The sequence below is a fragment of the Ursus arctos genome, unplaced genomic scaffold, assembly GCF_023065955.2.
Source record: "Ursus arctos isolate Adak ecotype North America unplaced genomic scaffold, UrsArc2.0 scaffold_15, whole genome shotgun sequence".
Lineage (NCBI taxonomy): Eukaryota > Metazoa > Chordata > Mammalia > Carnivora > Ursidae > Ursus > Ursus arctos.
The window spans coordinates 31,217,501-31,231,105 of record NW_026622819.1 but is presented as its reverse complement, the minus strand read 5'-3'; the positions used below and the strand labels follow the sequence as shown (position 1 = coordinate 31,231,105).

The window sequence follows — 13,605 nt, the reverse complement described above, 5'->3', positions numbered from 1 at the left end:
GGAATCCAGTATTCAGAAGGGCAGTTGTAGTATTATGGTGATTTTATAGTTGCCAATTGTAGGATCTACATAGAATTTACTTATTGCTCAGTTTTCTTATGCGGGCTGTCAGTTACAACTGCTCAGGCTTTTATACTGAACTGGCTGGCTCAAAATTTGTTTCACTCTCACCTCTTCTCATTTGCTGAGATGCCATGGTTTTAAGGTGCATATGAGTGCTGATGACCCCTAAGTACACATCTCCTGCTTTCATACCTCTTTCCTGAATCCCAGTTTCATACACCCACTGCCTACTGTACATCTCCATTTGGATGCCAGAACTGAACTTTCTGTTACCCTCCCCCCAACCTGCTCTTCACACCTTCTCACCCTCTGAGTAAATATCCAGTTCCTTAGGGCAGAAACATAGGAACTATACTTAACTTTTTGTTTCTATCACTTCCTAGCATCCATTCCATCTCTTTCTTCAAAATAGATCTAGGATCTGAGTGTTTCTCAGTTCCTTCATTGCCATCAACCTTGTTTGAGCCACCATCATCTCTGTCATGGACTCCTGAAGCAGCCTCCTGCTTCCCCCTTTTCCATCTACAGTCAGTTCTTCACATTGCTGCTATAAATTAAAGCTACCTTTTTAATAGATCAGACCACATGATTACTTTGCTTAAAACCTTCAATAGCTTTGCATCTCCCTTAGAGTAGAAGCCAAAGCTTTACCTTGGCTTGTAAGGTTCTCTGTCCTCTCATCTCCAGTTACCTCTTTGACTCCATATCCTATTTCTCTCTGCCAGCTCACTCTGCTTAGCCTTCTTACCATTCTTCAAACATGCCAGGCAGGCTTCTGCCTTAGGGCCTTTGCACTTGCTGTTCTGTTTGCCTGGTTCACCTTCTTCCTAGACCATGGTGGTATATTTGCTCCTGTCTGTCAGGTTCTGCTCAAATGTTACTTTATCGGAGGGTCCTCCCTTAAGCACCCTGTGTGAGAGATTCCCCTTAGTTTGCTTTGTTTCTCTTCACAGCATGTTCCACCACCTGAGATATTGCTTATTTATTTAGTGTCTGTTTCCTGGCTCCTGGAATATGAACTCCATGAAGGCAGAGAATTTGTTTTGTTCCCTGCAGTTTTCCCAGCTTCTAGCACAGTGCCTGCTATATTATGGCGCTTAGTGAATATTTACTGAATGAATGAATATACATGTTTTAATATTGGTAGATAATGTTTTCTCTCACCAGGTACCAGGTCATCAGTACACCATCTGATATTTTCATGGTGATGGAATATGTCTCAGGAGGAGAGCTATTTGATTATATCTGTAAAAATGGAAGGGTAAGCAGTTCTGATTTAATCCTGTATATATTTCATAACTTCCCTTATTCCTTACTAGCTTCAAGATGTCAGAAAGTGATTTTGTCAAGAGATCTACTTAGAAACTAGTTCCCTTAGTCATATATTTGTCTAGAATCATAGACTCTTTAGAGTTAGAAAAGACCTTAAAGATTATTTCCTTAGCCTGCTTACACAGATGTGGAAGCTGAGACTCACAGTTTATGTGTTTACTCAAAGTCACCTGATTTATTAATGACAGAGTTGGATTGAGACCTCAGAACTCATGATCCTTGTACTCATGCTTTTGGGGTATACAAATACTTGTAACATACATCTTGAAGTATATATTTAATCCTTACAAAATATATTAATACTTAAAGATCTAGGCCTTGCTAGTCAACCCTAGCCACATTTAAATTGCATTCATTTTTTGGTTTCAGAAATCTGATGTACCTGGAGTAGTAAGAACAGGCTCCATGAAGGAGGTAGGAATTAGATTTAAAGAATTTAGAGTTGGAAAGAACTTTAGAAGGCATTTGAAACAGTATCTTAAGTTACAGATCCAAAAAGTGAACACTGCCGCTGCCGCCCATATTTTTTCTCATACCCAGGTTATGTGGTATGCTGAAACGTCTTTCTAGAAGACCTGTATCTAGCAATGAGAAGCCATTTTCACCCCTCACAGTCTGAAGTTCTTTATATCATTCATTCATTTGTTCTATATGGCATATCTGTTTACATTCATCAAAACCAAGCTCATTAAATAACCAAATTAATTTTGATTTTTCCATTTTTAACATGGTTCATTTCCATTTTCAGGTATTCTACCTCTCTTCACTAACCCTCCCTCCCCCCACCATGTTATGCCTAGGAAACAGGCACAAGTTGAATTGGTATCTTGTTTTCTTATCTCTTCCATTTGTCTTTTCTTAGTCATTTTGCTTTACATTATGGGAATTTTCTTCAGTTTTACCTGTTGCATATTAACATTTCAGCTGTCATATTTTCTGTTTCAACAATCTTTCTTGTTTTCTGAAGTTTTCTTTTTTAAATAGCCATTTCTGCTCCGCAGATACAGTAATCTTATCTGTCTGAGGATAACAATTAGGCTTTTTTAAAAGTTTTTAATTTTAATTCCAGTATAATTAACACACAGTTATATTAGTTTCAGGTGTACAATGTAGTGATTCAGCAATTCTGTACATTACTCAGTGTTCATCATGATAAGTGTATTCTTAATCCCCATAACCATTTCACCCATCCCCCCACTCATCTCCCCTCTGGTAACCAACCATAAGTTTGTTCTCTATAGTTAAGAGACGACAATTGGTGTGTGTGTGTGTGTGTGTGTGTGTGTGTGTAAGTCTTCATCTGTTTCCTGCATTGTTGTTGTACCTTCTCTGCTCCATTTTATTGGTCTTGGTCTTTTGTCCATGGCCCTTCCTCAGATGTCTGGTGATTCTTGGTTGTCCACTTATATTTATTTGAGTGAGGTACTAAATGCTAAGCTTATGTAGGTGGAATTTATTGATTGGTTGAGTAGGTAGGGATCTGTCCATTTTATTAGGGTATACCAAATGTCCGTAATTTCAAATATTTTTCCTTAGATCAGAAAGTTGCTCCAGAAGAAACCTTCCAATTCCCTTGAGGGTCTTAGCTTAGCTGTCAGTACTCTGAGAGCTGAATTGGGAAGAGGCCTGTAAGTCTCAGTAGTTAGTAGGTTGACTTCCACTTAATCCCCATGTTTTCCTTCTGGTGCCTCATCCCTGCCTTGGGGTCCTTGAGAACAGAGCTGGTTCAGGCTTCCTAAAGAGTAAATCATGGGTCTTATTCGCCAGTTGGGGTGCGTTTAAAACTTCTTACTTTAGCCGATTGTCCTGTTTTTAGTCCTCCTTTCATTTCTCCCTTCCCAAATTCCCAAGGCTTTCTAAGCTTTTCCAGGGTTCTGTGTGTAGGCTATTTTATTATTGGTTTCCACCCCTGTGGGCTTAGGTTTCTGCACTCTCTGTTTGGTGAAGTCTTTATCACTGTTCATCCATTCTACAGTTTGGTGATTCCTCTTTTTTTCTTTTTAAATTTTTTATTTAAATTCAATTTAGTTAACATATAGTGTATTATTAGTTTCAGGGGTAGAATTTAGTGATTGATCAGTTCTGTATAACACCCAGTGCTCATTACATCAAGTGCCCTCCTTAATGCCCATCAACTCCTCTTGATGACTGTTGTCACTTCTCTTGCTCTTTTTGTCTTTATATGCTGTCATTTTAGTGATGTTTCAAACTGTGACAAAAGGTTCAATCTGCCATGTTTAACTGGAAATATGCTTTAACTTTTCTAATATTCCTTTGTAGACTTCTCCTCCTTCATCTTTTTTACTGTATTGTCAATATAGTATAATTTTAATTTTTGTAGCCTGTTTAGTTTACCTATTATATTTTGTTTAATCAGTTAAGTTTTCTTTCACATTTAGGATACATTCTTTTTTTCCTTTAGTATATTTGATATAAAGTTGTATTAAAAAGTGAACCTACATTTCTTCTAGGAATAAATGAGATTGCTAACACATTGTTATTTTCTCTAGAGGAAGGGTATCTCATAGTACTTTAGTAGTTTAATTTTGCTTTCAAAAGAAATTACTAGTTTATCTTTTCTCCTAGATTGTCCATGCCATGTGAAGTGTAGAAGTCTGGTTTTAGAATGCTAATTTGTGGCCTCTGTTAGAGAATTGCATGTTAGAGTCCTTTGTCTAGAGAATTAATAGGCTGTTTTTTAAATGTGACTTCTTGGTGCAGGCTCATCCAAGTAATGGTTATGACTTTTGGGAAAAAAAATCATGAAACAAGAAATGTGCATGAATGAGAAGTTTGTTTTTGTTTTTGTTTTGAGTGAGAAGTTTTTAAAGAATATTTTTAAAAATGTTAGTTGCTACATAAGATAACTATTTTCAGAAAACAGACTAAAGATACATGCTTTTTATATTTTATAAAACAAATGAATAAAGGTTTTTCTTTTGTTAAAACTAAAATGTCTTTATTTCAGGACATATAATTTGATTGCTTGCTAATTCACTAAAAATCTTGAATGTTACTTCCTCATATAGTCTAAAATAATATCATCTACCCCAACATAATTCTCTGTGCCCTTATTCTGCTTTATATTTCTTCAAAACACTCCTTGATGTTATATTTATTTATTGTCTATTTTCATCAGCTAGATTAGGGCCTTTGTCTTATTCATTGCTGTATCTTGAGTGTCTAAACAGTGCATGGCGCATTGAAGATGTTCAATAAATATTTGTTAAAGGAATGGAGGATTAAACATTTCCAATTTATAGGAGAAAACACATCTAGTTTCAAGTAGAAATTGAAACTATTTGACATAGCTCATGAAATATAGAGGAAAGCAAGCTGTTACAATGTAGTCACAAAGTGGTAACAGAAAGTTGAGTTACTGATTTCGGTTCCAAGATCCTCTTAGCATTTTGTGCTGTATATATCCGTCTCCTCCCCATTTCAAAAGTATCTCAGGATGAGGTTCATTTGGAAGGTTTCATGCATTTTGACAGTCTTATAGTTTGGAGAATTGTAGGTAGAAGAATTTCTTCTGAAAAAACACACCTTTAAAATGCCTCTCTACTTTTCTTAGCTGGATGAGAAAGAAAGTCGGCGTCTGTTTCAACAGATCCTTTCTGGTGTGGATTACTGTCACAGGCATATGGTGGTCCATAGAGATCTGAAACCTGAAAATGTCCTGCTTGATGCACACATGAATGCAAAGATAGCTGATTTTGGTAAGGAGATTCTTACAGTTTCACATATTCATTATGCTCAACAAACATCAGTAGCATCCTTCAGATAACTTTTACTTCTGTGCAATGGATCGGGTACCCCAAAATAGTGTATCCTCGCCATTTTGTCTATGAGCATACAAAAAGGAGAAGAGATAAGGAATTCTCTTTTTAGCTTTATGTCTTTAAAATTGAGCTGACAGGAGGCAAATAATTTAAGTTGGCAGCCTTCAGAGCATCATTCGATTTGAGACTATTGTTTGTGAAAAAGTTAGTAACCTTGTTTCTAGTGTGTTCTTTTGATCAAGTATAGAGCAAGAGGAAAGAGACTGGAATGGAGTTACTCAAGCTCTGAAAGCCAGAAAGTAAATTAAAATAACAAAATTATTTTTTAAAAAAGTACAATATTTTGAATGATAGAAAAGCATAATTCAGCTTGGAGGAACATTATTTTGATTTTCAAAAATGAACTTATTTTTCCTTTATTTTCTGTGTAAGTTGCAGCTGACATTATTAAATCTAAGAAAATGAATCTCTGCAACTCTCTTTCGCTTAGCTTCAGTTCAAATCAGAGGAGATTGTTAGAACTATTTTCCTCACTTCGGGATATATGTATTTTAATCTATAGAGATTCATTGAGCACTGCCTGTCAGCTCTGAGCTACGGGTTTGCTACTTCTGTTGTAACTGACTAAATTATTTGACTTCCTTATTCCTCAGTTGTCATAATGATGACTATTTGTTTTTTTGTTTTTTTTTTTTAAAGATTTTATTTTTAAATAATCTCTATACCCAAACTGGCGCTTGAACTCACGGTCCTGAGAATAAGAGCTGTGTGCTGGCAACTGAGCCAGCCAGGCGCTCCTGGTGTGATAATTTTTATCCAGTTCATTTTTGAGGAGGCAGAGGTTTCTTCCTGGAGTAAAACTATGAGGAAACTTTGATATTCAAAGTTACTGTTTTTTATTTTTTAAAGAATCAGAACAGAGGTTAATAGAAACGTTGAATTTTAATTCTTCTACTCATCTGTTGTACGTTTTTTTCCCTAGTAGTTTCTGTACTAATAAATTTAAATATGCCAAGTTTATTCTTGTAAGAGAATAACCAGTAGCTTAATATATACTCATCATATTCCAGTAAAGCACTAACTTTAAATGTTGAAATAGATTACAAATTTTAGGGCATAATGGCAAAATATTTGGGAACAGTAAAGACAGAATTTGTTGTAGCAAAGGACAAAATGATGATTTATCACTTCAGTGCAAACTCAATTTTACTGTTCAATGGAGTTTTGTTTTTATTTTTGTCCTTGGGAAGTCTTGAATAGATGGTTTTGTGCGTTTTCAGGTCTTTCAAACATGATGTCAGATGGTGAATTCTTAAGAACAAGTTGCGGCTCACCCAACTATGCTGCACCAGAAGTAATTTCAGGAAGGTAGTATTTGACGCCCTTTCTTCCACCCCAGTACATTTGTAATTGGCTTTTTCTCTTAGACTTTGTCTGTCCTAGTGTCATATTAAATTCTAGTGAAAGGAAAGACATGTAAGGCTTTTTCTTTCCTTATCCAGAAAGTGTTATGTTTTAAGAATAAGACGTGAGTAAGAATTAAGGATTCCATTTATAGAATAGAATATTGGTTTGCAAGTCAATACCATATTTAAAGTAGTTAGATGAGAATACTTCTCACTTTTTTCCCCCGTAGAAGAAATTGAAGGTTTAAAACTAGAAGATTTTTTTTTTTCTTTAAAGATTTATTTATTTATTTTAGAGAGAGAGCACACAGGTGTGGACGTGTGAGGGGGCAGGTGGGGGCAGGGAGCCGGAGAGAGAGAATCCTAAGCAAACTCCCTCCAGAGCATGGAGTCTGATGGGGGGGAGGGGTGGTCTCACTCTCAGGACCCTGAGATCACAACCTGAGCCAAAATCAAGAGTCAGAGGCCCAACCGACTGAGCCACAGGCACCCTAAAACTAGCAAGTTTTAAAGGTCAGACATTAAAAACTTGAATATAGAAATACCTGCTAGTTAGAAATGGCTTACGTAGATTAAGAGTTAAAAGTGTAATAGTGTACCTTTAATTTTTCAGATAGAAGGCATTTTTTTAAAGATATGTTTATTTTACAGAGAGAGTGTGAGCGAGCTAGCCCACACGTGCCTGAGTTGTGGGTGGGGCAGGAGAGGGAGAGAAATCCTCGAGCGCTGAGTGTGGAGCCCGGAGCCCAGAGCCCAGGGCCCAGAGCCTGATCCCAGAACCCTGAGATCATGACCTGAGCCGAAATAAGAGTTGGATGCTTAACTGACCGAGCTACCCAGGCACACCGATAGAAAGGCATTTTGTAGTAGCTTTTTGTTTATGCTAAGGTGTCTTGGGGAATTGAAGTATGATAAAATCTTCAGACTCATTTATTTTGAATTTTTCATTTTTAAATCTTCTAGAGACTACAACATTATAAGAATTCTAACCTCTCAATTACTGATCACTGGCATTGAGAACATGAGGATCTTTGTACAGTGCAGCTTTTCAAATAGCTTAGATGGCAGGAAAATTTAATTTTCTAAAGAGTAATTGTTCTTCACTCTTCTACTGAGATTGAAAACAGACGGCTAAGTTTGTTTACTAATTTTTGTAATTAACTTTTAATAACTTTACACTCAAATCATGTTTCTTTGTTTGGATGTTTCACATCCTAATTCAGAATGAGGAAATATTACAGTATTTTCTGTCTGTTTTCATAAGCTTGCTTGCCTAGTCTGCTCAGAGAAATTATATTTGGGTAAAGGCAAGGCTATGAATAATGCAGAAGTATCTAATTTTAAATTTGTCAAGGTTCATTATCTTTTTATATCAGCTTAATGTTAAAAAATGTTTTTAAATTACTTCATTTGTGTCATGTAAATTGTTTTGAAAGAATACAATTCAAGACCTGGCGGCAGTGTTAATTAAATAAACAAAAGAAATGTATTGAAATGTGCATATATACATGGGCCATTACTGAAGTCTACTTTTCCAGTTTGGATAAAGTCTTCCTGTGAGGTCTGGATGAACGGGAACTTTTACTCAAAGCAGTATTTATGGATCAGTTCAACAATTTATTTGATCAGTTTATAGACATCCTTTCCCCAAAACCAGACTTTGACCCAACAGCCTGTGGTAGTTAAGTCAGTTGGCTACAGTATATTGCAAATACCAGTTTAGAATCTTCTGTGAACCAGTCAGCTTGGCTTTCTTCCACAGCCTCAGGCCCCTTTTGCCTTGGTAGGAGGTCTTGGGCAATTGGGACAGAGTGGGTTTAGAGTTCATCACTAAAGAACATTCTTAATTGATGTTACAAGGACCATGGTAAGGCAGTAAGAACAAAATTTTAGCTGTAGTCTAAACTTAAAATTCTTGACTTGTTTTAAAAGAAAATACTGATAGAATTAGTATAGAATCTTGATGTGTAGTGTGTAGCAATGACTATAGAAACCATACTGTAATAATTCTTTATGAAGTATCCATATTTAAAATTTTTGGTTAATTGATTGACTCTCAAGTTACTAGTGATTATTTCATCCAATTGATATTTCTTGTTACAGATTGTATGCAGGTCCAGAGGTAGATATATGGAGCAGTGGGGTTATTCTCTATGCTTTATTATGTGGAACCCTTCCATTTGATGATGATCATGTGCCAACTCTTTTTAAGAAGATATGTGATGGGATCTTTTATACCCCTCAGTATTTAAATCCGTCTGTGATTAGCCTTTTGAAACATATGCTACAGGTGGATCCCATGAAGAGGGCCACAATCAAAGATATCAGGTAATAATGCAGCTTGGAGATTATCAGATCTAATAGTTTCAATGATACAAGTTAAGTGAAAGAATAAGTTGCAGACAGAATGTACAATGTAGCGCCAATTTTATGTTGAAAAAATATAGTATATAGGCACATTTATTGTATTTTGGTATTTAAAAATACACATTAAACAGGCTATTCGGGTAAGATTAGTAGTAGGGAGGACTTTCACTTTTTACTTATGGATCTTTCTTTGAAATTGTAACAGTGAATATTACATTCGTTTTTAAATTTGAAAAAATAACTAATGTGAAATAAAAAGGACCCTGGTGGGATTTTACATTTGTAGTGGTTCTTTAAGATTTTCTGTAGTATGCCTCATATTTGACTTTTATGTATTCTCATTAGGATTAATGCTTTTCAGTAGTAGTAAATTTCTGTGTCACTATTTGAGTTCTGATCTTTTCAGTTACTCTGTTTTTTCTTTTGTTCATCTCAAGTAATGAGGACAGTTTAATTTAATCAATGACGTGTGGTTTTGGGGTAGTATACATTGAATCACATGTGAAATTAACAGGTTTGTAAGTTTTATATGGAGGGGCATGTTTGTACCGCCACTGAAAAAGGACAAATCATTCTCTAAAATTTAAAATATCTAAATGAAAGATGCTGTTTCTTATCTTTTACATGTTTTTTTCCAATTTAAATGTAGTACGTGACGACTGGAAAAGACTTAGAAAACACCCAAAAAATAGAGAACTAAAATGATCTTTAATTCTGTCACCCAGAAGATAGTCATTGTTCTTTGGGTGTTTTCCTTTCTTGATGTTTATCGTTTTAGCAGTTTTTGACACAGTTCAGGTCAAACATATCCTTTTATATATGAAGTTAGGAAACTCTCAGTTCCTTCATTAAAAATGAGGAGATGTTCTTAACTTCATAGAGTTGTTTTATGAGATGAGATAATGTATAGGAAGTGTTTAGCCTAAAACCTACCACATAATAAGCATTCAGTGAATGATACTTGTCTGTTTTGGTTTTTTCACCTAACATTATTTCAAAAGAGAATTACAATGAAGCCGCAGAATATGTTCTTTTTGAGGTGGAAATAAGCTGGTCTTCATCATTTGTTTGTCATTGTCATTTATGCCAAAACTTTAAGGAAAAGTGTAGACGTTTCTTTTCCTGTTGGTACAGCACTGCTTTCTCCCTCTTAAAACCAGAAGGAGGTTGGAGCATTTCCTCCAGTATACACAATGAAATGTGAGCCAGAAGAGGAAAGTCTCAGTTTGAAAAAATGAAAATACAATATGAATATAAATATAAATGAATCTATATCCTAAATTCCCCAAACTGTTACTTGTAGTCTCATCTCTACTCAAAATCTTCCTCCTGACCCTGCCATTTTCTCTTAGGGAACATGAATGGTTTAAACAAGATCTTCCAAAATATCTTTTTCCCGAGGATCCATCATACAGTTCAACCATGATTGATGATGAAGCCTTAAAAGAAGTATGTGAAAAATTTGAGTGCTCAGAAGAGGAGGTTCTGAGCTGCCTTTATAACAGAAATCACCAGGACCCTTTGGCAGTTGCCTACCACCTCATAATAGATAACAGGAGAATAATGAATGAGGCCAAAGATTTTTACTTGGCGACAAGCCCACCTGATTCTTTTCTCGATGATCACCACTTCACTCGGCCCCATCCTGAAAGAGTACCATTCTTGGTTGCTGAAACACCAAGAGCACGCCACACCCTCGATGAATTAAATCCACAGAAATCCAAACACCAAGGTGTAAGGAAAGCAAAATGGCATTTGGGAATTAGAAGTCAAAGTCGACCGAATGATATCATGGCAGAAGTTTGTAGAGCAATTAAACAGCTGGATTATGAATGGAAGGTAAGAGAGAAAGGCATTCTGATTATAAGCACATTTGGAAAACCTGTAGCCTATAAAATCTTTTCTAGAGGAATTTCTTTTGATTTTTGTTTTTGTCCATACCATACACTAGGTTGTAAACCCCTATTATTTGCGTGTTCGAAGGAAGAATCCTGTGACAAGTACATACTCCAAAATGAGTCTGCAGTTATACCAAGTGGATAGTAGAACATACTTACTGGATTTCCGTAGTATTGATGGTATGTACGTCCCACAAAACAACATAGTTGACATACTAGACTTGTTACCTAACTTGGCTTTTTAGTCTTTGATTCTTTTGAAGCTTCTTGAATTGTTCCTAGTAATTCAATAGCTAAAGATATAAAATGTGATTTTGTGCCTCTGTGATGTCAACATTTGTGAATCGTGTTTTTCTTGTAATCATACAGTGTATTGTCCTTTTAAGATTGTCTTAAAGCCAGATGCAGTCTGATCTCAAAGTAATAGTTTCTGCCACAATTTCTGTTTTTTGGGTTGGTTCATTTTGGTAAGATGAAATGTTTTATTTGGAAATAAATGTTGACTTTTTATTAAGTATTTTTTTATATCTGATATTTAATATTTTTATTTTTCATTCAAGAATTAAAGTACAGTTAGCTTTTAGAGTTGATTGATAAGGCAATGTGAACAGATTTGATTAGCTCATAGGACAAGAAATTATTTGACAAGTAAGGTTTCTTGCAGGAGACTGAGAGAAAATGTTTTGGACAGGTTAGGGACTCAGGGTTATTTTTCTCTTCTCACCCAGGCTTTTGCTCCCAGCTTGACACTAGAGACATATCAGAGATATGCCTCCTTTATTAGTTTTGTGAGGGTTACATGATTCCAATTTTATCTATCTCTCAGTAAAGTGTTCTTAAATAATAGATCACTTTTTTTTTTTTTTTAAAGATTTTGTTTATTTGATACAGACAGAGAGAGAGCACACAAGCAGGGGGGAGCGGCAGGAAGAGGAAGAGGGAGAGGGAGAAGCAGGCTCCCTGCTGAGCAGGGAGCCCAATGCAGGGCTCTATCCCAGGACCCTGAGATCATGACCTGAGCTGAAGGCAGATGCTTAACCGACTGAGCCACCCAGGCGCCCCAATAATAGATCACTTTTATATAAAGGCACTATATAAGGATTCCTGGGACTAAAGCATCTTACCTTCAAGATAACTGTCATAATTAGTTTAAAGTGACATTGTTAACCTTAATTTTAGACTTGTGCATTTCTTTTTTTTTTTTTTAAAGATTTTATTTATTTATTTGACAGCGATAGAGACAGCCAGCGAGAGAGGGAACACAAGCAGGGGGAGTGGGAGAGGAAGAAGCAGGCTCATAGCGGAAGAGCCTGATGTGGGGCTCGATCCCGGAACGCCGGGATCACGCCCTGAATCGAAGGCAGATGCTTAACCGCTGTGCCACCCAGGCGCCCCAATAATAGATCACTTTTATATAAAGGCACTATATAAGGATTCCTGGGACTAAAGCATCTTACCTTCAAGATAACTGTCATAATTAGTTTAAAGTGACATTGTTAACCTTAATTTTAGACTTGTGCATTTCTTTTTTTTTTTTTAAAGATTTTATTTATTTATTTGACAGCGATAGAGACAGCCAGTGAGAGAGGGAACACAAGCAGGAGGAGTGGGAGAGGAAGAAGCAGGCTCATAGCGGAAGAGCCTGATGTGGGGATCGATCCCATAACGCCGGGATCACGCCCTGAGCCGAAGGCAGACGCTTAACTGCTGTGCCACCCAGGCGCCCCTGTTGTGCATTTCTATTTACCTACAGTCATAAACAATCAGAGACAATCTGATGATCAAATCACTGAAATAGTCAAACTTTTTAAGTTGGGTATTTTAATTGGTCATCAAAATGATGACATTACTGCAGTATAAAATCTTTCAAGTACCTCCTTGAACTTTTTTAAAGAAACGATACATATTATTTTACTGTTTTAATAGTTTGAAAATGAAAACCTGTACTTAGAAAATATGTCTTTGATTACTGTTATGTATAGTTTGCTAGAATATCTTAACTATTTAGAGTGATTAAGTTGAGATAAATTATTAATAGCAGAAAGCAGACGTTTTTGTTCTTGTTTTTATTTATTTGTATTTTATTTATTTATTTATTTATTTTTAAAGATTTTATTTATTTATTAGAGAGAGAGAATGAACAAGCAGGGGGAATGGCAAACAGAGGGAAAGGGAGAAGCAGTGTCCTGCTGAGTAAGGAGCCGGATGTGGGGCTCAATCCCAGGACTCTGGGATCATGACTTGGGCTGAAGGTAGCCGATTAACCGACTGAGCCACCCAGGTGCTCCTGTTGTGTTTATTTTTAAATGGGAAAAATATCTTATATGCCAGTGTATGTATATGAGTAGACTATAATAGACTTTTAGTAAATGGTGTGATACCAAATATGGTTTGAAATTTTTTTTTTTAAAGATTTATTTAGGGGTGCCTGGATGGCTCAGTTGGTTAAAGGTCTACCTTTGGCTCAGGTCATGATCCCAGGGTCCTGGGATCCAGTCCCACATGGGCTCCCTGCTCAGCGGGGAGTCTGCTGCTCCCTCTGCTGCTCCCCCTGCTCGTGCTCTCTCTCTCACGTCCTCTCTAATAAATAAAAGCTTTTAAAAAAATGTTGAAAAAGATTTATTTATTTGAGAGTGAGAGAGAGTGAGAGGGAAAGGGGCAGAGGGAGACAGAGAATCCCAAGCAGGCTCCCCATTGAGCATGGAGCCCTATGTGGGGTTCAGTCCCATGACCCTGAGATCATGACCTGAGCTGAAA

The 13,605-nt window shown here is 36.4% G+C and overlaps 1 protein-coding gene across 7 annotated transcripts in view; it reads left to right on the top strand.

The window, feature by feature from the left end:
* PRKAA1 (protein kinase AMP-activated catalytic subunit alpha 1) overlaps positions 1 to 13,605 on the top strand; it is a 33,698-nt gene that overhangs the window by 15,530 nt on the left and 4,563 nt on the right. For 4 of the 7 annotated variants that reach the window (XM_026506874.4, XM_048224380.2, XM_026506876.4 and 1 more), the window contains 7 exons: positions 1,231 to 1,324; positions 1,765 to 1,809; positions 4,970 to 5,114; positions 6,458 to 6,545; positions 8,687 to 8,911; positions 10,303 to 10,789; positions 10,902 to 11,028. In XM_026506874.4, coding sequence (XP_026362659.1) covers positions 1,231 to 1,324; positions 1,765 to 1,809; positions 4,970 to 5,114; positions 6,458 to 6,545; positions 8,687 to 8,911; positions 10,303 to 10,789; positions 10,902 to 11,028 — 1,211 coding nt within the window. The remainder of the gene's footprint in view (positions 1 to 1,230; positions 1,325 to 1,764; positions 1,810 to 4,969; positions 5,115 to 6,457; positions 6,546 to 8,686; positions 8,912 to 10,302; positions 10,790 to 10,901; positions 11,029 to 13,605) is intronic. The other 3 variants (XM_026506875.4, XM_057312219.1, XM_048224382.2) reach the window with 2 other exon arrangements.